Raw genomic sequence first — 25225 nt, 5'->3', positions numbered from 1 at the left:
TCCGCTTCTAGTGAGAGAAGAAGAGTCTCAAGATTGACTTTTTGTCCCAAGAGAAAGAATGAACAAAGAAAGGAGAAGAACCCAAAACTGGGTTTGGCCGTGAAGGAAGAGAACCCCTAATCAACCCTAAATCACATTTTCCCCAAATTAAAAAACCCTATTCTAATAAAACACCATATCTTCTATAAGTCAGTTACACGTCAGTATGCAAAAAATAATATATTGACAAAAATAATATATTGACACGTTGCTAATAACTGGTGCCAGATCATCAACTCATTAATTCCGTTTGGTTATAGTTAACTGAAGAGATAAATTAGATGCAAAATTTACTAACTATGAATATATTCTAAACACTTTTAAAAATAAAAACTGAACTGACATTATCCAACAAAAGTGAAGATGAAAGAAAGTATTAAACCTAAAATATACTACATAACTATAAAGAGATAGTCAGGAAAACTTTTTGATATATTTATATATGGATTATTGTAACTTTTTTTCCCGTCATCTAAAGAACTATTAGATGGAGAGCCGATTTAAATGGCATGAAGATAGATTTTTGTTATTTTTATTTTTCAAAGTTATTTATTAACAGATTTGTCATAAATAGAACATATTGCCATCAAGTTTAAACCCTTTTATCTATTTAATCGACCAAAAACAATTATCTTTTTTACATACTCACTAAATTGTATTTTTATGTATAAACTCATAATATTTCTCGATTGAAAGATAAAGACTAGTACTAATATTTATTTAAAAGTTAATATCTTATATCAAATATTCTCTTTTGTATGGACAAACGCTATATCGAACTCTCTTTTATCAATATTAATCCAACCGAATAGTTTTTTTAGCTTTTTAGGGAAACTTTAAATTATGCTTAATTCCACCAATGTTTGTAAAAGACACATCCAAAATGAAAAGCACTAATATATAAAAAAAATTGAAAAAATAAAGAACCCTAGCAATGATAGGTGATAAGATTGTGAGGAATCTAATACAATAAACTGCGTTAAGCCCAAGTTGATGCGAAGGAGGTGTCAGAAAGCAATTGGCCCAAACAAAACCTCCGAATATTAACGAATGAGGGAGGCCCACATGTCCCAGACTCAGAATCATAAGAAATGCTGAAAATAATGGGTTCCAGATAAGCCTCTAGCGTTCCGTGCCTATTAATAACCAAAATCCATTCCACAAACGCGCAAGCGAAACGCAACGCAGTACAACATACATAACAAACCCCTTTCGGTGGTCGAACACAAATTAGGGTTCTCCCATCCCTAGGGTTTACCTTCCCCTATTCCAAATCATCCTCTTCCACCCCTAAATCCAAACCGTTAAGGACAAAAGGAAGAGAATCATTCGTTGATCTTCGGAAAGAGAGAGCCGCACCTCGACGCGATGACCGGGAAGGCGAAGCCCAAGAAGCACACGGCTAAGGAGATCGCGGCGAAGATCGACGCCGCCACTACCAACCGCGGCGGCGGTAAGGCGGGCCAGGCGGACCGGTCTGGTGTGGAGAAAGGCGGGCACGCGAAATACGAGTGCCCGCACTGCAAAGTCACGGCGCCTGACGTGAAATCGATGCAGATTCATCACGAGGCGCGTCACCCTAAGATCCCCTTTGAGGAGGACAAGGTCGTCAACCTTCACGCCACAATCGCCAGCGAATCGTCGAAGCAGCGTCCAGGCATTCGCGGAAGCCACAAGAAATGATCTTAATCGGTCATTATCATCGCTTATGTTATAGCCCCTTCACGCTCTGTTTTTTGTTTTTTTTATTTTTCTTTCCTTTTATCTAAGTTAAAGTCTTCTAGGGTGTTGTTCAGTATTGCGGACGTGGGTATGCTTAGTTGTTTTATCGAGGGAGGGACTATGATGCAATATGTATGAATGCGATGATTCTATGTCTGAAGGGACAAAGAAGGGTCTTTTGTAGGAATGAGATTGTCTTTGTTGTATGGGAGCCCTTCTTTTCAAGGATCGAGTGTATATTGTTCCCTATATTGAAAGTTAAAGTGGACTTATTAATCTAGTACTAATTTGTGGTGTGTGGTGATAGATTCTGTTGGATTGTCGGTTTTTTGGGTAATTGGTTTTGTGTTATGATGAATATGTTGAAAAGAGGATTGGTGCAATAACTGCTATGCTATGGATTGTGTGTAGGTTTAGGGTTGGTTTCAAGTGAATGGATAGTGTGATGCGATGTGATTTTGGTTGCCACTGTTGGTTAAAACTGATCATAATGTTGAAGCAGAAAAGCTAATCGGATTACTGAGTAAGATCAGAAGTTAGTTAAGCCAAGGTAAAATAATTCATTTGGTTCTTATTGTGGCTTTCTCTTTTAAGTATTGGCTCGGAAAAAAGAATATTATTAGTATTATGCTTAGATTTTGGAAAAGAGATACTTTGTATTTTTAACCTAGTCGTATTTTTGGGAAGACTTAAATTCTAATTTGCAGATATGGCCATAAGACTTTCGTAGCGGCTTCATACTGTTACAAAGTTTTCTCTAATGTTAAAACTTGTTTGTTAGGATTAAGTGAATAATTAACATTCTGGGCGAATGATTCTTTAATGAAAACATTCTGGGCGAATCTGGAAATACTTGAGTTGTCAATGGGACTACAGTCTTTTACCAACGGTTAATTTGAAATCTTAATATGTGAATATTTAATCAGGAGAGATTAACTGTGCAAAGCATCTTGAATGATTCCCATTCCCTCCTGATACGATTCATGTGTACCCTTGCTATATAGTAATTTCATATCAATTGAAGGAAATTATTTTCTTAAAGTTAGTATTGCCTCAGTAGAATTCAAAATACCAGTTTTCTTGTAATAGTAAAATCCATATTTAGATACGTGGGTTGTTCTTCTTACTTTGACTCCGAAGCTTGCCAATTTTGATTTCTATTTCTTTTTAAGTTAGACTATTGGATAATGAATTTGTGCAGTTTTACATCACATCTTGGCCAGGGGGATAATGATTCTCTTCTATACTTTAACATAGTGAGAAATCTTCCGACACTTTTATATCACTTTTTATTTTACATCCTTGTTTTGGTTGGTATTGATGCTTGTAAATGTGTAAATATTTTATATAGGTTTAGTTTTTATGTTTCAGCTACTAGAAAGTGCAACACAGCAGAAGTTACAAGTTATAGATTGTACGTTTTTTCTATTTATTGACATGGCTATGTTGCTAAAGCAGAAGTACACAACATCTAATATCCAAATTCTCTGTAGCCAGTAGGCTTAAGTTATGACGATGGTTTCTGTTTGGTTGGATTTAGAATAGTGTTCCATTCATTGTATAGGAATTGGCAATGACCACTTTCTTCATTGTTTTTGACAAAAAAAATTGAAATTAGTGCATAAATTGCTTATAAATTTGGACATGTTCTTAGATTTAGTTTTCCAATGGTTTGTGGATAGAGGAAGTTGGATCCTAAAAGAGAGTAATATTATCCATGACAGACTTTGAGCCCTCCGTTAGGAAGTGTAACTCCTCAAACTCAGATATGACAGTGATCGTACTAGGAGAGCATTTATTATATATTTTACTAATTTGGTAAATTTGATACAGACTCAAGTATTGAAGATTTGTTTTTGCATATAACAATTTCTTATTTACGATGTCTCAATCATTCCAAAGAATTGTTCCATAGAATGATGGTAGAAACAAAAATTATTAGTACGACTGCTGATAGTAATGTCTAAATTAAGTGACTCAAATGAAGACGCAGCAGGGTCTTTCGACTAAAGAGCCAAAGAAAAACATCAAACACCTATAAAAATATGGAGGACTCTAAATTGACAAGGATGATATAAAGAGAATGACATAATTTATATAAATCTTCTTCTATTAATATATTGATACGTGTATTAAGGATCAAATTATATAAACGTATGAAATTCTGAAATAGATAATACTTTAATATATTTATAGAATTTAACGATGATATTTTAGCAAATTTGAAATCAGAGTTTTTTTGTGCGAATAAAGAAGATATTCAAAATCAAATACATTTGGCATGTAACTTTACTGACAACATATTGCTTGCGTCAGGTACATATTAGGTATTCGTGCAGTTTTTCCTTTGTATATGGATACTCAAAAAATAAAATATATATATATACATATATATATATATATATATATATATATATATATATATATATATATTATATAAAATTTAAAATATAAAATTAAATAGAAAGTAATTTTAAAGTATAATTCAAATTAAATTACTCAGTAAAATATTAATGTATTATAAATTTGAATGAGTTGTAAAAAACAAATTTTTAAAAATTAATCTTTTTAAAATAATTTCAATTTAATAGACTTAAATAAAAAATAAAAAAGATATGAAGTCAAATTTTAAATAATTTTTTGAAAATTAATATTTCTTCACTTGTAATTTTAATTTAATAACTTGATTTAAAAATACTAAAATAAAAATCTAAAATAATTATTATCCAAGAAAATATATTAAAAAATAATTGTGAGTGGATACCATTCTCAGTAACTCGATAATTAAATACTTTTACTTATTACTTACCGGATATCTATTTAGTACCAGTGGCAAATTTTATCTATATATATAAATATATTTTGCTATTAATTTCTTTTTGCCATATCTAAGTGAGATATTTGTTTCAATAAATATAAAAAAAGTTTCACTTTAATGTAAAAAACTATACTTTTACATATATTTATCTCTTAATTTATCAAGAAAAAACTACACTTTTACATATATTTATGTCTTAATCTATCAAAAATGCCTTCCAAACCTAACAATATTTCAAATCAGTGTTGATGGTTGTTATTATTAGAGTTTTTAGTTTGTTTCAATTTTTGGTTAAAACTACATTCATTCCAAACATAAAAAATGATATGGAATTTGGTTTGAACACAAAAAAACATCTGAACAAACCAAGCCAACCAACTTTTGAGGTTTGATTCGGATGGTCATGTGGTTTTATCAAATAGTTTTTTTATTAATACATGTATTTTATTTTATATTTTTGACTTAATGTTATACGAACTTTCATTTTTATTGTACTATAATCAAGTATTTGTTATTTTTCTTAATATTGTGTATTTAAACAATTTGTTTACACCCTTTAACAAATTTCTTTTCCTTTTATTGACAAAGAAACATGAAAAGGACGCTTTTGTAAAATAAAATAAAAAATTAAAAAAATTAAAATCACTAGTGATGGTTATGTTATATTTATATATTGTGACAAATAATAAATAATTTATAGGATTTACCTTTCATAAGTCTAACTTATCGGATTAACCTTGACTCTCCTTTTCTTCTTCTTAAAACTTATTTTATATTAACTTAGTCTTTCAAAAGAGAATGATGTGAAAGTGATTTTGTATACATTGAATAACATTAAAACCAACTGTTATAGTTAAAAAATGTATTTTGCACAGAAAACTATTGAAGCATGTAAATGTTTTTAAACTTAATAATTCCAATACTCTATTTTTAAAAGTGAATATAATATTAAGATTAAATATGTTTTTGTTCCTCGACTATGAAACGATTTTATTTTTCGTTTATTCTTTAAATTTTGGTACGTTTTAATCTGAAATTATAATTTTTCGTAGAGTAACGTGTTTAAATTTAATCTGACGTAGCCTTAAAAATCTGACGTGTTAACGGTCTCTCAAGTATTATTTTTTTTTAACTTGGGCGTCTTCAAGCGGTGAGACTTTCCTCTCTTAACAGCGTGACCTTGTGCATTGGTGGAAGAGGAAAAAACTCTTTTTACGTAACGAAGAAGCCCCGCCCAAATCGCACAGCGCCGCCACCGCTCCGAACAACCAGAATCACTATCTCTTCACTCAGCTCCACCCTGCGAGTTAAGGGTTTGCTTCAGCTTTTTGGTCAAAGCATCTGGTTTTGGTTTCAATGTATGTGTCTGTTTTGCAATTAATTGTTTTCCACTGGCTTTTGGATTCCAAAGCCACTGCACCTATTCACCGCCTTAAGACTTTAATAACTTCAAATGGAACTTCTTTTAGAAGGACTTGGAACCTGTTTCACACTTTATTATAGTAAACTAAAATGTTTTTTTTTTTTAAATTAGCCACTTTCTAAAAAACTAAATAAATTAGGTTTATCTTTGTTAATCCTGTCATTGATCAAATAAGAAAATGAAAAAAAAAATTACAATGATATGTAAAGACGCTTGATCGCACCCACTTCACATGCCTCATTGATGCTTGGATCCCATGGAGGAAGATGACCCTCTCACTCCTCTTGATTAAATAATAATATTGGCATTACAATTTTTCTCTGTTGAATAAACTACATACGAATTAGCTAGATTTTGGATTTTTTTCTCCTCCATTGAAAATTATGACTTTCTGATAACCTGGTTTGGGTTTTCCAGATTCTCAAATGCTGCTCGTTCCACCTCCGAAATGTCAGAATCATAACCCCTGTCAATGAAACGCTTGCGGCCTCCATTCATTTTCACATAAGACAGACCATTTCTATTTATAAAACTTCCATTCTCGGTGTGTCTTCTTTGATTCCCTAAAAAGGGTCTCAAAGAAATTGGAACCTTATAGGAAGATAACGAATTGGCACCAAAATGCAAAACAAAAGCAGAAGCAGAATTACCACTAATTTCAAATCCAACAACTCCAGTCTCAAACAAAATGAACAGTACAACGTTAAAGACATACGTACGACCGAGTCAGTGACATTATTTTTCTTTTTCCAAATTTATTTGTTACTCCTTGCTCGCGGACCACCCAACCTTGAAAAAGTGAGAGTTTCTTTCCAATTGTGATTTTGGTGGAGATGAGCATCTAAAACCTTCACTCGGCGGGTGGTGTTTAATGAAGAGTTAGTGATTTTGGTTGTTCGGAGAAGACGATGACACTCTAGAAGTGCGATTTGGGTAGGACTTTTTCATCACGCAATGTAGGAAGAGTTTCTTTCTCTTTCGCCATGGCAGAAGGTCACGCCGCTAGGAGAGAGCCTCCTTTCCCTTCTCTTTTCCGGAATCACGATTATTTAACCCATAATATTATTGTAGGTATACAATCCAATTATAAATATTAACTTAAGGCTTAATACCTTCTTTGGTCTCCAGTTTCAGTGGTTAATGTCAATTAAGTCCCCATTTATGAAAGTGTTTTTAATATGTCCAAAGTTATTCAAATTAGCGTCAATTTTGTCCCTTCCGTTAACTATTAGGAAACGAAGTTAATGTGTTGATGATGTGGCAGTAATTATTGGCAACGTGGGAATAGATTGTTGTGTGTGTGGTGACGTGTATGTTAGTAACCTAAGTAACCCTGCTGTAATAAAGATTGGGATTTGTAAGACAGGGAAAATGTGATTTAGGGCACTGATACGCGAGATTAGGGCAATTGGAAGTGTGGGAGAGTAGATAGAGTAGATAGAGTCATTATCGCTGACGAAGATTGCGAGCACAAAAATCGTGGATAGATCTATCTTCGTTGGATTTGGAAGGTGCGTTGAGACGTTTACAGTATTGTGGGTATTACGAAAATCGCGATTCCAAGGTGCGTTTACGGTAGCCTTTTATCTGTGTTTGGTTGCTTTCCGTATGGTCCCCCCAAAAGTTTGTTTATGGTCTGTCTGTTTATTGTCCCCCATTATCTGTGCATGTGCTTTGTTTTTTTTTGCGCCATTGTGGTTGTGGTCCCCCTGATGGTTTGTGGACAATATTTGATTATTTTTGTAATTATGCTTTTGTAATTGTGCTTTTGCTTTGTTTTACTTGTTTTGTGGATAGATAACATTTGGGTTAAGCAATTATTAACTTTAAACAATTTTTATATTAGTTTAGATGGCCAACTCAGACGTTGAAATTGTGTTTCACCATGCGGGGAAATTTGAGAATAATGGAACATTCAGATACCACTATGGTCAAACCACAACTTTAAAAATTGATCCAGATCGATGGAGTTATTTTGAAATATTAAGCATTCTTAAGGAGATGGGTTATAGGAATGTAAAGGATTTGTGGTATTGATTGGGTCGTGGTCCTGTGTTAGAAGATTGTATGGAACCTTTATTAGATGACAAAGGTGCATGTCATTTAGTGAATATTGCTATGTTGAATGGTCAAGGTCACGTTTATGTTATACACAAGGTGTGTGAGCCTGAGTATATTCTGGAGTTGGAATACTCTTCTCAACCAGAAATTGTGGCACCTAGTGGTGAAGCAGAAGTTGACAGAGAGAGTGTTGAATTGGGTGTTGAGATGGAGGTTGGTCAACCAGAGGTTCAAGCAGTGGGTAATGTAGAGCCTGAGGTAGAGGTTGAAGTACAAGTAGAAGGTGTGGTAGAAGTTGAAGTAGAGGCAGTGGGTGATGTAGATGTTCTGGTAGAAGGTGAGGTAGAAGTTGAAGTAGAGGCAGTGGGTGATGTAGATGTTGTGGTACAAGGTGAGGTAGAAGTTGAAGTTCAGGCAGTGGCTGATGTAGATGGTGTGGTACAAGGTGAGGTAGAAGTTGAAGTTCAGGCAGTGACTAATGTAGATGGTGCTGTTGAAGATTATGTAGAAGTTGAAGTTCAGGCAGTGACTGAAGTAGATGGTGCTGTAGAAGATTATGTACAAGTTGAAGTTCAGGTAGTGGCTGATCTAGATGGTGTGATAGAAGGTGAGGTAGAAGTTGAGGCTGAGGGAGTGGCTTATGTAGAGCCTCATGTACAAGTTGAGGTAGAGGGAGTGACTAAGGTAGATGGTAATGATGTGGATGGACAGGGTGAGGGTGATGTACATGCTGATGAGTATGATGTTAGAAGTTGGACTGGGTTTGAAGAGGATGTCTTCACTGACGATGGAGATGAAGTGGAATGTGATGTATTTGAAGCTAGTAACCAAATAGAACTTGGGGGACCTCGGGGTTTATCAGAAAGTGATTGGGAATCTGAGAGTTTGAACAGTGTTGTTGAAAGTGATAACACAAATGATGATGATAGAGATGGGTATGGTGATTTCAGTACTTTTTCAATGCCCAAAAGTATGGAGCAATATGAATGGGAAGTGGGCACCTATTTTGCTGAGAAAAAAGATTTTACAGAAGCTATAAGAACGTATGGAGTAGAGAATGGAAGGAAGTTAAAAGTTTACAAAAATGACAAAAGAAGAGTGTGTGTCAGATGTTGTGGGGCAAAAGGTAAATGTTCATGGTATGCATATTGTGCATATAAGGCAGCTGAAGATACATGGCAGCTGAGGAAGATTATAGACAAGCACACATGCAGTAGAGAATTTAACATCCGTTTAATGATTTCAAAATGGTTGAGTGGGAGGTTAGAAAAGACCATCAAAGAGAATTTGAATATTAATCTATATAACCTCCAAAACAAAGTTTCTAAGAAGTGGAACATTGGTGTTTCTCGGTCTACTACCTGTAGGGCAAAAGCAATGGCTTTTAAAAGAATTGAGGGTGATTTTAAAGAACAATATAAAAGAGTTTATGATTATGCAAATGAGTTGCTTCGGTCTAATCCTGGTTCAACTATGAAAGTAAAGGTTGAACCTAATGAGGACAATCCAATATTCAAGAGAATGTATGTGTGTTTGAAGGCCTGTAAAGACAGCTTTGTGTCTTGTAGGCCTATTATAGGTTTAGATGGTTGTTTCTTAAAAGGAAAATATGGAGGTGAGTTGTTAACTGCAGTTGCAAGAGATGGGAATGACCAAATGTGTCCTTTGACATATGCTGTTGTTGAAGTGGAGAATAAGGACAGTTGGCATTGGTTTTTACAATTGCTCATTGATGATCTTGGTGGTGTAGAGCTGTGTTCAACTAAGACATATATTTCAGATCAACAAAAAGTAAGTAACGTAGCCCAATGCTGTTATATATCTTTCAAACCTTCTTGTTTTGTATTATACCGTGTATAACTTCATGTTTGGAACTCTGATAGGGACTTCTGCCAGCATTACAAGAACTTCTCCCTGGTGTGGAGCAAAGATTTTGTGTTCGCCACATTTATGCAAATTTTAGGAAGAAATTTCCTGGCCAAATTCTAAGACGTCTATTATGGAAGGCAGCCTCATCTACACACCCTGCAGCATGGGAGGCAGTGACAAGAGATATTAAAGATGTAAATCCAAATGCATTTAAACACTTGCTATCAATTCCACCAAGGTAACATATATTGAAATCCATTCTTCTTGTTTGTTTGCCTAGCTGATTATATGTAACTGTTTTTTTCTGTAATTAGATTTTGGTCACGTTCAAGGTTTACGGGTAGAGCTGTATGTGACACCTTAGTGAATAATATGTCTGAAGCTTTTAACAGTGTCATATTACATGCAAGAGGTAAGCCCATCATTACAATGATGGAATACATTCGTTTGTATCTCATGAAGAGATGGTCAACAAATAGACAGAAAATAACTACATTTGAAGGTCATCTTTGCCCAAAGATAAAAAAAAGATTTCAAAAGCAATTGCACATGACTCAATTTTGGCTACCTAGGTATGTGAACATCTGCACATAAGAATTTGGATTTAATGTTGATGTTATAATTTTTTATTCTATATATACTTATTTAAATTGGTTGTCATTGCAGTTGGGCAGGAGATAAAATTTTTGAGGTCAGACACACTTCAATGATTGGTGAGAAGTATGTGGTTGACATAGACCAATTGGATTGTACTTGCAGAAAGTGGACTTTAACAGGCATGCCATGCTGTCATGCATTAGCTGTAATGAATTTCTTAAACATCAATGGAGAAGACTACGTGCCAAATTGGTTTAGAAGGTCAACATACCAAGAAACATACATCCCAATCATATACCCTGTCAACGGTCATCAACTGTGGGAAATGACATCTCAGCCTGATGTTTTGCCCCCACCTAAAAGGACTTTACCTGGTAGACCAAAAAAGAAGAGAAGGCTAGAGGCTTGGGAACTGAAGAAGGATGAGACACAGCTAAAGCAAAATGGAACTCGTAAGAGATGTTCCATATGCAGACAACTTTGTCACAAAAGAAATACATGCCCACAACGTCATCCAACAAACCAATGTGAAGCAAGTCAGCAACCTGAAACCCAGCCAACTTCAGGACTAAGTCAGGCACCACAAACCCAGCAAAGTACAAGACCAAGTCAGGAACCTCAAACCCAACCATCTACAACAGGACTTTAGAAGTTATATACAACTTCACTTGTATTTTGAACATTGACATCATAGTATGATCAACTTTAGCTTAAGTATTATAGCCATCATTGGCTTCTTTGTAAACATTCAGTTGTACTTTGAACTCCATTTTGAAGTGGCTATTTTGTTAGCTGTGATGTGGGTATTTTGTAAAGTATAATATGTATTTGGTGCTTAAAATCTCAATGTCAATGACAATTTATCTTTTCGATGTCAATTTCATTTCCAATTTCTGATTAAAATGTGAATTACAATATAAATTACTTGTGGTTATTTGTTGTGATGTATAGTCAATTTACAGGTACTCATCTTTTTCAGTCCAGGTCACACTAAGTACTAAATGTAACTGACCTTCATCTTTGTCAGTTCAGGGGACACTTATGATTGTGCTTAATCCACTTCTTCATTTGATTTTAATTTCAAATTAAACTTCAGAGTGGTTATGTTGTATATATGAGACAACATGTATATTCAGACCACAAATTAATATGCTCTTGACAATAAGGCCAAAGTGTTCTTCTCAATCATTACAAAACATCATATTACAATAAACAATGATGATGTTCATCATAATAGAACACATCATGGACTACTAAACAAAATACATACAACGATGATGTTCATCAACCCCATCAAACATACCATCCCTAACCACATCTTCTCCCTTTTTTGACAACCCATAAGAGATTTCTCCAGAGTATTAATCTTTCTCCTTTGCCAAGCAATAATACTACCACCATCATCTACATTATCATCATTACGCCATTTAAAGAAGTTGCATCCTTGAAATTCTTCATTTCTTGTCCGCTGTTCAAAGTATCCAACCATAAACATTTAGTTAATCACCAAAACAATTTATAACAAAAATTAAACTACAAACCTTGTAATTAGGGCAGCCCCATAATTGCTTCCCCTGGTTCTTAACTGTTTTTGCCACTCTCAACACAACAACCTCTCCGCAATGGCATATTTGGTTTGCAACGAATCCCCTCGATGAAGCACCACGAGAGCTCCCCCATGAGCAAGACGAACAACCTTGAATGAAAGACATTGCCAGTACGTCGCGAAGCTCAAAGCGAGACAACCACCAACCATGAACCACTTCGCCAACCAACTATGAACGACCAAACACGAACTCGCCCAAGACGAACCGTCAAAGACGAACCACCACCTTACTGCCAACTCACAACAGTAACATCCAAACCGTAAACAATAACAACACAGAGGAGAAGAAGACAAATTTCAAGAAGAAGACCTACCCCTACCACTGTACCTGTGTCGTAATGGAGAAAAAGACCTTTATTGGTTTTTTCTGTGCCCTAAATCAGTGCCCTACCCACGTTTAGGGGTACTTCTATCAGTTACATACACGTCACCACACACACAACAATCTATTACCACGTTGCCAATAATTACTGCCACATCATCAATGCATTAACTCCGTTTCCTAATAGTTAACGGAAGGGACAAAATTGACGATAATTTGAATAACTTTGGACATATTAAAAACACTTTCATAAATGGGGACTTAATTGACATTAACCACTGAAACTGGGGACCAAAGAGGGTATTAAGCCTTAACTTAAATAATTAATATTATAAATTTAAAGTAATTGATTAGTTATACAATCTACATATTAATAAAATACTCTTGATTAATAATAACAACTGTTCTTGTATAAGAATCACTTCATTGTTATTTTTTTTTAGTTAATGCAAGGTATAAAAACAATTTCATTAGCACGAATTCTATAGAAATAACGATTTTGTAAAATTTTAAATTATTATTATTTGCTTGTAATTCGTAAATAATGTTATTAAATTGTTGATGATTGTTGCTATAATATTACTATATTTGTGTTATCAATTGATTTGAATAACGAAACCACTTTTTTTTTCTTCAATTAAGAACTTACGTATAAGATAATTAATTCCAAAATGTACTTGTATTATTAGAAAAATATAACTCGATTAACTTACATTTATACTAAACTACTAATTCACTTCAGTGATCAAATCTGTATTTATACCATATTATTAGTGGAAAAATATAACTAAACTAAACTAATCTTTCAAATTCAAACATAGGATAATCAATTAAATTTTGCCATACCGAATAATCTCTACCAAATTACTTTTAGTTAAGAAAATAGAGTCAGCTAATAGCTTTTGTCAAACTTGAATTAGCATATTAGACCTATATACTTCGTATCCATAATTTAAGCTTTTTTATTTTTTATTTTTTATCTTCGTATCAATCAAGAGAAACTGAAAATGATTTTCATTTTTTAAAATAAATTAATTACATAAATATCCTATTAAAAAAATTAACACATCAATAACACAACAATTTAATTTTATTATATTGTTTTAAAGGTTCCTATTTCACTTTTATCTTTTTTAAAAACAAGTCAATATAAGAGTAACGACATTATAACGATAACCTATGATATGAATAGTAAATGACATAATTAACATGTAAAATAAGTGAAAAATGTCACTTGTCTCTAGAATAACATATTATTGTTTTATGGAAGAGATTATAATACCTCACTTTTGAAAAAAAAATTCAAATTAGAAACATAAAAAAGAATGGGTCAAAATTGAAAATATCATTATAATATAGAAAAAAATATTAAACTAAACTAAATTTTTAACTATTCATAACTCATATTATCCAATTATATTAAAAAAAATGCAATGTTAATTTTTTACAGTCACATTGTGTATAACTTAAGCAAACTTTGAATAGTAAAAAATGTCACTTATCACTAGAATAACGTATTGATTTATATTACGTCACTTTTGAAAAAAGAAATCAAATTAGAAACATTAAGAAGAGTTGGTTAAAATTGAAAATATCATTATAATATAGAAAAAATGAATTAAACTAAACTAAATTTTTGTAACTGTACAGTCATAATTATTCATAACTCACCTATTATAAAAAAAATATATGCAATTTTAATTTTTTTTTAGTCATATTGTGTGTAACTTAATAAGAATATAAGAATTGTATTTCCAATAAAATAACACTAGATTGTTTATTATTTAAATGGTCAGACTATAATGTAATTTGTATCAATCGAATTTTTATTTAAACAAAATTACTATTTTTATAAAACTTTTTCTAAATTTTTTTTTTAAACTTTTAAATTTTTTTAACTTTATCATTCATTTATTTAAAAGATCAAATACCATCTTAAGAGTCATTGCTAACGGTTCTACACGTTCTTTTGACTAGAGTTCAAAATAGAGTAAGTTCATATTTTGTATTTAGATAATTTTTTCTCTTGTTTTGCATGTGACATTGTTGGTGCTTGCATATGACTCTAAGAGAATGAATCTATATTTGTCTATGGCCATTAAAAAAATGTTCATTTTATTGATTTGAGTTTTTTTATGTGTAGATAAAGCAACATGTGAGAGTTAGAGCTATTAGGAGCAACGATTGAGTTAGGAGCCTCCAAATCTAGGTAAGGAAAGATAGTATGGTTTTTATGCATGTTCATGTTTTGATTGTATAAATTGATGTGTTTGAGTATTGATGAATTTGTATGACTACTTGGCCTTTAATCTATGTTGAAATAGCTTGAATATGTGATGTACATGTGAAACTTATGTGATTTGAAGTGGTGGTGTGATTGTTGAACTATCTGAGATGTATCATTTTGGTCAATTTGGTCTATTGATAATGATTGATTTTACATGTTTTTATGCGTATATTTTTGTGAATAAATCAATTCTTTCATAGCTTTTACCTTGTTTTTCCCAAGTTCAGTTTGTTTCCATGTTTTCTTGTGTTTTATTTAATGTGTGCTTGTTTACCTCAATCTTTATTTTGAGTGTGTAAAATAAGTCAATAGGAAGCAATTCTGGTGGAGAAAAACAAGTTGGAACTCAAGGAAGCATGATTGGAAACAAATACCCACTCTAGGGGCATTAGAATCGCACCCAACATTGTAAACATGCAGAAAAGACTCACCTGTAGAGTTATATATGTTCCACCCCTAGACGGAAAAAAAATCACCATTGGGTGCTAGGCTGACTCGTTGGGGGAGTTGGCCGCTCGTTGGATGAAAATGACAGCCTAAACCTGTAGTATTTGAGTCGTTGAGCGAAAATATGGCTCGCCCAATAAGTTACAAGCTATGAAGCATCACTTTTAGGCCTCGATGGGTGAGAATGAAGTCGTTGGGGGGAGTCTGTTCAATAACAAGTTGCTGAGGTACAAAGTTCATTTCTGATGTCCTTTTTGAACCAGAAATTCAACAAAACTTGTTGAGTGTTGGCCAATTGATTGAAAGAGGCTTCAAAGTCACTTTTGAAGACAATTATTGTTTGATTAGAGACTTAGCTAGTCAAGAAATTTTCAAAATCAAAATGAAAGGGAAAAGTTTTTCTCTAAATCCATTTGAGGAAGAGTAAGTTGTCTTTCCTCTCAAGGAGAACATCATAGAAGTTTAGCACAAGAGGCTTAGGCGTTATCATCACCAAGGGCTGCTAAAAATGCAGTCGAAGAAAATTCTAGCTGATATTCCAGAACTTGATGATCAAATACCAACATGCAATACTTGGTTATTTGGAAAGCAAAATAGGAAGCCATTTCCAAACTCAACAAGAGGATCTACTTGTAGATTGCAGTTAGTCTACATAGATATATCTGGACCTCAAAGAACTCCTTCATTAGCAGGTAATCGATATTATATAGCCTTTATTGATGACTTCACAAGAATGTGTTGGAGTTTTTTCTTAAAGTTCAAGTTAGAAGTAGTTGGAGATCTTTTGAAGTTCAAAAAATTAGTAGAAAATCAAAGTGGCAAGCAAATTCAGATTCTAAGATCTGATAATGGCAAGGAATACACATAAGAAAACTTTAATAGTTTTTGTGAGGAAGCTAATATTGAGCATAAGTTAACCACACCCTATACTCCACAACAAAATGGAGTAAGTAAAAGAAGAAATAAATACATCTTAGAGATGACTAGATGCATGTTGAATGAAAAAAATCTACCCAAAATATTCTGGGCAGAAGTAGCTCATACAATTGTTTTCTTGCAAAATAGACTCTTTACAAAAGCAGTCAAGGATCAAACACCATATAAGGTTTGGTATGGTTATAAACCATCTCTATATTTTCTCGAAATATTTTGATGTTTGTTTTTCACTCATGTTCCATAGAGTAAGCTTGATAAAAGAACATCACCCAACTTTTTTATAGGCTATAAAACTGTCATCAAAGCCTATAAAATCATTCAGCCACAAATAGGAAGCATTGTTGTTAGCAGAGATGTCTACCTCTTAGAAGATGAAGAGTGAAACTGGGATAAAAGAAAAAAGGAGTATCAAACTGTGGTAGACCTACAATTTAAGTCTCTCACTTCAAGATTAGAAGAAGAAAAAGAGGATTGGCAAAATGAATTGGTAGATGATGCTCTTGTGAGAGATACAAGATCACTCTATTTTTATGAGAGGTGTAATATTGTTGTTTTTGAACCTACAGATTTTGCAGCAACAATAAAATATCAAAATTGGCTAACTACAATGAAGGAGGAAATGTCTATGATTGAAAAAAAAATAGAACATGGGAGTTGGTTGATCGACCTCAAGATAAGAAAGTGATTGTAGTTAAATGGGTGTACAGAGCCAAGTTAAACACTTATGGTTCTATCAACAAATATAAGGCAAGACTTGTTGTGAAAGGTTATGCTCAAATCTTTGGTGTAGATTGTTGCTCATTTAGACACCATAAGGATTTTGCTTGTTGTAGCTTCTCAAATGAATTGGAAAGTGTATCAACTTGATGTAAAATCAACACTTTTAAATGGTGTTTTACATGAAGAAATTTACTTTGAACAGCCTGAAGGTTTTGTGAAAACGGAAGAAAAAGACAAGGTGTATCTTCTTAAAAATGCTCTTTATGGGTTGAAACAAGCTCCACGAGCTTAGTATAGCAGAATAAATGATCATTTGTTGAGCATTGGTTTTAGAAAAAGCTTGTTTGAAGCCACGCTTTATGTTAAACATCAGATCAACAATGTTTTGATGGGTTCACTTTATGTTGATGATCTTTTAGTGATAGGAAATAATGCAGAGATGGTTAAGGAATTCAAACAAGAAACGATGAAGGTTTTTAAGATGACAGATCTTGGGTTAATGACTTTCTTTCTTGGAATGGAAATTAAGAAAGATGAGTATGAAGTCTTTATCTGCCAGAAGAAATATGCAAAAGAGATTTTGAAAATTTTTAGGTTTGAAGGATGCAAGGAAGCAAGCACTCCTATGAATTAAAAGGAAAAGCTAAAGTAAGGAAGACAGAGTTGAAAGAGTTGATAAGGGATACTTTAGAAGTTTGATTGGTTGCTTAATGTATCTTATTGTAACACGTCCTGATATTTTAAATGCAGTAAGTATTTTGTTCAGATTTATGCATTGTGCAAGCCAATTACATCTCAAAGTTGCCAAGAGAATAATTCGATATGTCAAAGGCACAAGTGATTTTGGTGTTAAGTTCATATGGAGCAAAGAATTTAAGTTGACGGAATTTTGGTGTTAAGTTCACTTGGAGCAAATAATTTAAGTTGACGGGTTTCTCTGATAGTGACTGCAGAGGTTCTATCAATGATATGAAAAGTACTTTAGGCTACTATTTTACTTTTGGATAAAGTGTTTTCTCTTGGAACTCAAAGAAGCAAGAAATTGTGGCTCAATCCACTACATAAGCGAAATTTATCGCAACAACTACTGTTAATCAAGCTTTATGGTTAAAAACAATTTTAATGGATCTAAGTCTAGAGTAGAAAGAAAGTACCAAGATTTTTGTTGACAACCAAGTTACTATCGCTATTTTCCATAATCCTGTATATCATGGGAAAACTAAGTATTTCAACATCAAGTTGTTTTTCTTAAGAGAAATGCAGAAAAATAAATTTGTGATTTTGATTTATTTATTGCATGTCTGAAAATCAACTTTCAGATTTATTTACGAAACCACTTTCAATCAAAGCTTCTAAGGAAAAAAAATTGGTGTTTGCAGTTCCTAAAGCAAGGAAGGCATTCACAGACCCTCCTGGCACAACCTTAGACACTCTAAGATCCTTTTTCAAACCTGCTCCTTTTCGAGTCAAGAGAGAGATAGATAAATAGACACATCTCATTGCACTGATCGGGGGCGTTTGTACGATCCCGCCGTCACCCCATAATGAAAGGGGCGATCTCGTAGTTCTTGGTCTGTGAAGATACGTTGTTAGGTGCTCCGTTTTTTTCCATTGAGGCCAAACCTAAACCTGTGCTCGAGAGATAACTGTCCATATACTGATAAGGGATGTATGAATTCTCGAGAAGAGAGGAGTCGTAGTGGTTCCCCCGGATCCCACGAGTGAAGAGAAAGGTAGATCTACATTGGATCTCACCTGAATCGCCCCATCTATCCTCCTGAGGATAAGTTTTGTTTCAAACCCCGGTTCAAACAGAAGAAGTACGCCATGCTAATGTGCCTTGGATGATCCACATCTCAGAGTTAGACGCCGATGAGCACATTAAACTATCCATGTGGCTGAGAGCCCTCACAGTCCAGGCACAACGACGCAATTATCAGGGACGCGCTCTACCACTAAACTAATAGCCCGTCGTACGGGCCTCTCGCCGGGGCCCGCTATGCCAAAAGGAATGCTAGAAAAATGTTTTAGGACTGAAACATGTCCACCTTTTAATTATGTTTTATTTTATTTTTTTAATTGTCATTATTTCTCTAGTTTTAAGGAATCAGTTAGGTTTGTTATCTCTCGTTCATGCATTTTATTTAATGACTTATTTCTTGGGACACATTCTTAGTGGATGGTTATATTTATTTAATGACTTATTTCTTGGGACACATTCTTAGTGGATGGTTATATTTTTAAGCTTTATAAATTGTAATGTTTTCTAATTTAATAATACAAGTTTTCGTTGTTCTCTCACAATATTTTTTTCCCATTGGTTTCTGTTTATTCTTGTTCCCTATTAAAGGAATTCTGCCTTCTTGTAAATTTACAACGTATTCCAGTACTCAATGGAATACGACTTAGGATTAACTTTATCTTTTCTACTATTTTATTACTATCTTAATAATTATGAAATTGCTATAGTTTAAGATAATTATGAAATTGCTATAGTTTAATAGTATTAATTTGATCGTGTCCATTCCAGCATTATCAAATGGCTTAAGACAAATGCTATTCTTGTATGAAGGTGAAAATTGTCATTGTGATTGACACTAGCATAAATGAATCCAGTAGGGAATAATGTTATTTTCCTACCAGTAACTAATAACAAATATATGTAAAAGATTTAATATTTTGTTTCAGTAAATATATGAAAGAAAGGAAGCAATACGAGTCATAGGAAAAGAAATTTTCTTACCAAGAACTTTGGTGAGCAATTTGTATAAAGAGATTATAGCTTTTTTCAGCAATAACAAAACAACTGAAGATTTATAACAGGAGGGAAGACACTGGAATACTAAACAAAAAACTCAGCATCTGCTGGTGTTTCTAATAGCTGTAAAACGAGTTTATGAAGGGAAATTTTTCATGACTCGTTGATAAATGGACGGTGGTGCTGAAGAAGAGAGTGAGGCATTTGCATCTAGTGAGGGGATGCAGGAGCCATATATAGCATCATCCTTCTGTTCCTGCTTAGGCCTCAGAAATACTGCATCAATGTCCTTCACTTGCTGTCCAGAAAGGAAAGATTGGATAGGATTTATTGGTTTGGCACAGTTAAAGTTAAGTCCAGCAATTGAAAATTTTCCAGATGAGGGAAGATTCAATGGTAGTGGCATTGGAAAATCAGGGAACATTGAGGAAATGGATCCAGATTGAGGTGCAGCACAACGATCAGGGTTCAGTCCATAGGAGCTATAAGGCATGGTGTTATTCAAGGAAGGATACTTCATTTGGCAAAGGGAAGAAGGAGGAAACTTCATGTCACTACCGAAACTTCCAATCAAACTAGGCCTGAGAAAATCATTGCTGAATTCAGGTTTTCTATCAAAATGATGTGCAAGAGTTTGATGAGTCTCATGCTTAATGCCAGCACTCCCTGGTAAAGCAAGACCCACTTGCCCATTGACACCATTGGGGTGTAAACCACCATCACTTGAGTTTATCTGATTGTTGGTTCTTGCAGTGGGCACTTCATGATTGTGTTTTCCCTCATAAGTAGTAAGAACATATTTTAGATTGTGTGAAGCCCTTTCCACATGTTTCCTTACCATACACCCAGCACTTGTGCATTTGTAGTAGCTCCTGAAATGGAAGAGATCCATGAGAAAATGTTGAATACATATCAGCCTATAAGCTCAAGTGAAAAATGCATGAATGCTGTTTCGTAACAGCTTGATGTAAATGCAAGCATAGCCCTATTGAGAAAAAGCTTGATGTGAATGAAAAACATAGAGAAAGAATCAAGCCAGTCTGCAGAATAGACCACTGATCTTCTTAAAACACAAAACTCGTTCAAATATACAGCTAGGAAGCCAGAACAGAATGACAACTTCATAAATATCCATACACAGTATCAAACAAGGACACTTTCAACTTAAGAACGAAAATTGTCTACCCTATTCAAAAAGAGCAGTGGACAAGAAACAGAAAATATCAGTATTCAACCATAAGAAATAAGAATCTACAATAATTTGATCAATATGCATTTTCAAATAGTTGAAAAGTTGAAACTTCTTCTGAGATCACAATAGCCCAACAAAAAGAAAAACAAAAACCTTATATTACAAATGAAATCAGCTACATGAATAACTGGATGTCATTGGAAACATGACATCATTGAGCACAATGCCCCAAAACTAAATATAATACTTCCTTAAAGATAGAAACGCTACATCAGATGTATGTTTCAATCAATTGTGGACAAGTATAAACAGGTTAGCAAGTGAAGAAAGAAGGACGACCATTACCTAGGATTTGGATTTCCTTTGACAACCTTCTGTCCATACTTACGCCAGCGGTAACCATCATCAAGTATGTCCACATCACTCTCAATTTGGACTACCACTCTTGGCTCACGAACAGACCTAGGGGGCAAATTTGATTCAGCTGCATAGTTCTCTTTCTTTCTGCAATGACAAATTAATGTAGAGAGATTTTAGTTCTTTCCACTTGAGATGGGGCCATAAGGACACTACCAGATGGAATATAATACCTTCTTTTAGGTTCCGATTCATCATTCTCAGCTTCATCTTCAACAATTGCTTGAGTGGCTCCATCTTCTTCCATATCATGACTAGCAAGTGAAGAAGAAAGCTCTGGAGTCTCCTCCGATTCAAACATGGATAGAGATTTAGCTTTGTTGGTTGATATAGGATCTGAAATCTCAGTCACACCAGAAGTTGGTGATGTCCTTTCCTGACCATCGGCCTTCCAATCTAAACTGTTTTTTGAATCTTTTATTCCTGACTGAATATTTCTCCACATGAACCCACCATCAACTTTAGCCAATGCACCTTCTTCAGCCATGTCTGAAACCTCATCTGTAGAAAGTGCAGATCCTCTATGACTAGAGTGTGGTTTTACATGGTTATGATTACCCTTGTAGATGATTTCTGTAATTTGACCATCATGGGATCGTTCCACCTTTTTCTTGACCAGACAATTAGGTTGTGTACATTTATAATAGCTTCTGGGATACTCACTACCTTTTACCTGTTTTTGTCCATACTTTCTCCAATTGTAACCATCCTCTGAGGTCCTTACCACTCCTGTTGCATGAGATGCTTCTTTCAGTTCTCCTTCTGAAGCAGGTTGTCCTACAATATCCTCACTGTTGATACCGTTTTTCGGCACAGCACTTTCATCGCTTACTTCTTCAGTGCCAGAGATTGGCTTCTCAACATTATTGCCATTAACAATCTTATCATTTACCATTTTCATATCATTGTATGAATTTACTTCACTATTTTTCACAGAATGCCCTTTTGAAAAATCTGCTGGGAATGAAAAATCTAATGGTGACTGAACTTGAGGAGGTAGTTGGCTTTCTCTATTCCCTCCCTTTACCGAGTGGAAATTACTAGAAACCTATTGAGTTCAAGGTTATCAACCAAATTCACTAGTATTGTCAGAAAATACAAACTAAATAGATTCATTTAAGATAATATCTGAGAAAGAAATATAGGTCATGGGATTTTTCAACAAATACTACACAAAAAGCTTGGCTTGATATTTGTTTAAAAGATTCACACTATCAATCAAAGCAAATGTTTCAAGCTTATTGTGAGTCATCGTGCTTAATTGACACAGATTTCTACTCCCCATTCTCTGCATCAAATACATCCAACTGAATGGTTTTCAATATTCAGATCATGCAAAAAAATGGCGGAATAGATTGCACAATAATGCATCTGCAACCTCAAGCATCCACAATTTAATAAAATTTATTTTCACCGTGACAGAAACCGGCATCAATACTTTAATAAATTACTTTAATAAATTGTTTACATGATAGAAGCACGCAATTTGGATTTGTTAATAATTACCTGATTCAAAGCAGAATAGGGAAGAAGAGTTGACATCACGAAGAAACTCCCCGTGGTGGGAGATGATGGTGTTGCCTAGAACACCAATTAGAAAAAAAAAAATCAAACTTCCATAGCAAATTTTAAAACAAGGAAATGGGTGATCACACAAAAACAAACCCAGATGCAGCAAACCGTTCTCCAATCAAGATTGAAATATTACCCAGACAAAATCTATGATCTTTAATGCAAATTCTTATTTTGTAGATCATTGGGTAGAAACTGGAATTTTGATTGAAAAACACACCCAAAGTAACTATAAAAAAACGCATATAAGTTTTGTTTTGTGTGATTTGTGTATATTATATATAAATACATATATATCCAAACCTGAGAATTTGGAAGCATAATAGGAGAGTCCAGCAATGCAGTGGGACTGATTCCAGGAGGAATGGTGAGATGAGTAGCAGGAGAAGGAGAAGGGTTTGTTGTAGTGTCACTACAAAACAGTGCTGTATTGATTTTTGCAGCATTTGAATTGAACCCTCTTCTCTCAGCCAGGCTTCTTTTTGCATCTTTTGATTCTGTTTCTTCATTACAATGGTTGTTGTGATCATCATTTTCTCCCATTTTGAAAGAAAAAAAATCAGAATTTATATAGGAAATGGAGATTATGATGACGAAGGTGAGGTTCAGCTAATGAAAGTGAAGATTTGAAGTTGTTTCTGTAGTGAAATCTTTGCTTCCACCTACAACACACAACCCAAACATGATACATTTCTTCCACACTGATCTCTGTGCACGTATATATACAAAATAATAGTTTTTGTCTTTTTGTGCAACAAACAAAAATTAAATAATGAATAAATAAACAAAACAAATAAATAAAACTTAGCTAATAGTGTCAATTTAGTAAACAAAGTTCATACACTTCGTATTAATCATTGCACTCGATTAATTTAAAGTTTTGCGCTTTCGCACCATAGCATTTAAGGTTTTGGGATAAGATTAACAACTATAATTAATATTTTAGGTTCTAAAAAACATCACTTATCTTTTCAATTCATTTTTTTTATGCATAAATTCTTTATATTTATACAAGGATTAATAAATTAAATTAATATCATAGTTTATACCAAAAAAAATTATAATTTAATTTCCTGATATATCCCTTGCAATTAGTACAAGGAATTATATTCTTTCATGCGTATTGTTTTTTTATTTTCTAACTTCACGAAATAAATTAAGAAAATATTTATTTGAATTTTAAAATGGAAATTTTATTTTTATGTTAAAAAAGATTGAACGGGAAAAATGTAATTTCTCAACAAAAAAAAATTATCATAAAGTTTTGTTAAAAGAGAGGGGAGAAGTACATAGTTAGATATATAAATCAATGTTAATTATGGATACTTATTTAGTAGTATATTTTAGTTGGTATAAACGAAACATTATAACGAAGTTAGGTTAATAAATTAATTAATGAAGGTTAGGGCGAATTAAGTAAAAGTTGTTGTAACGCGCTTAGAAGGTTATGTAACATAATACAAAAATTGCAATCACTAGTTTCGGAAAAAATGACATGCGAAAATTCCGAATTAACACAACCACACACGTTGTTGTTACCTCGGAAAAGCACTTTTTGCTTTGCGAAATTTACTTTCTGTTTTCTAAATCTACATGCAGAAATTTTCGGATCATAATTCTTAGATTAGATCTCAATCTGCTATTTATTGTTTTCCATGTTCTAACAAATTTCATTTTCTGTTATAATGAATCGTGTCTTTTTTTTTATTTGCCTTTAATGTCTCAAACTAGTTACAAAGTCACACTTTTTTATTTTTATTTTATTTCTTGCAATAAATTCACAATTTCAAATGTCACTCTACAAACCTTTATTTCTTTTTAAATAATAATATTAAAAAAAAGAGAAATGTGCGTTCAATATTTTAAAAAAAGATATTGCTCATGATAATCTTATTTAACTTAAATAAAAATGTTTCTCTTAAAAAAAACAATTAAAAATTGCGAGTAACAGTTCATTTCCCATAAATTTTTACCCATCTACATATCCATGTATTACCTGTATAACAAAATTTGACTTGACCAATATTAATGACATATTAATTATTTTATTATTTTAGAATTAATTATTTAATGACACATTTTTAAATATTTAAATATTTTCCTTCTTAATTAAATAGAAATTTAATTACCTCCAATTTATTATTTATTAAATAATTTATTCAATGCATGAATGTTCTTATAATTTAAAAAAGACTAACTATTTCATGATAACTTTTCATTTTCATAAATATTATTTTTTATACTTTTTCTATTTACATATATTTCATTTACCTTTTTCTTAAATTAAAATTTTTCTCACTTCATTTGTCTATCTCTTTATTTAGTTTATACACATCACAAATGTCTTTTGCAACCATTATTAATGACATGAATATTTAAATTTATATATAGGATTAAATATTTAAAATTATCTCATGAAAACTTATAAAATGTTTTAAA

At 33.2% G+C, this 25225-nt stretch overlaps 2 protein-coding genes across 2 annotated transcripts; one reads left to right on the top strand and one right to left on the bottom strand.

Annotated features, from left to right (window-relative positions):
• The first annotated feature begins 1159 nt into the window (after positions 1-1159).
• Positions 1160-2048, top strand: LOC108327805 (protein METHYLENE BLUE SENSITIVITY 1). Its single transcript, XM_017561517.2, has one exon. It carries the CDS (start codon positions 1408-1410, stop codon positions 1720-1722), a length of 315 nt encoding a protein of 104 aa, XP_017417006.1. The 5' UTR covers positions 1160-1407; the 3' UTR covers positions 1723-2048.
• Positions 2049-19569: 17521 nt separating this feature from the next.
• On the bottom strand, positions 19570-23477 carry LOC108328076 (WRKY transcription factor WRKY24). Its single transcript, XM_017561866.2, has 5 exons — positions 23090-23477; positions 22721-22795; positions 21388-22262; positions 21143-21301; positions 19570-20477 (listed from the first exon to the last, which is right to left on the bottom strand). Exons 1-5 carry the CDS (start codon positions 23327-23329, stop codon positions 19742-19744), a joined length of 2085 nt encoding a protein of 694 aa, XP_017417355.1. The 5' UTR covers positions 23330-23477; the 3' UTR covers positions 19570-19741.
• Between the last annotated feature and the right edge of the window lie 1748 nt (positions 23478-25225).

The sequence above is a fragment of the Vigna angularis genome, chromosome 2 (genome assembly GCF_016808095.1).
Source record: "Vigna angularis cultivar LongXiaoDou No.4 chromosome 2, ASM1680809v1, whole genome shotgun sequence".
In the NCBI taxonomy this organism is placed as follows: domain Eukaryota; kingdom Viridiplantae; phylum Streptophyta; class Magnoliopsida; order Fabales; family Fabaceae; genus Vigna; species Vigna angularis.
Note: the sequence above shows the minus strand (reverse complement) of the source record. Positions and strands in the feature narration are given on the sequence as shown.

Coding starts and splice junctions, on each gene's coding strand:
- LOC108328076 (XM_017561866.2), bottom strand. CDS start 23,329: ATGGGAGAAAATGATGATCACAACAACCATTGTAATGAAGAAACAGAA. Junction 22,263..22,720: donor CCTATTCTGCTTTGAATCAG/GTAATTATTAAC, acceptor TGAACTCAATAG/GTTTCTAGTAATTTCCACTC. Junction 21,302..21,387: donor GAATCGGAACCTAAAAGAAG/GTATTATATTCC, acceptor TTGTCATTGCAG/AAAGAAAGAGAACTATGCAG.
- LOC108327805 (XM_017561517.2), top strand. CDS start 1,408: ATGACCGGGAAGGCGAAGCCCAAGAAGCACACGGCTAAGGAGATCGCG.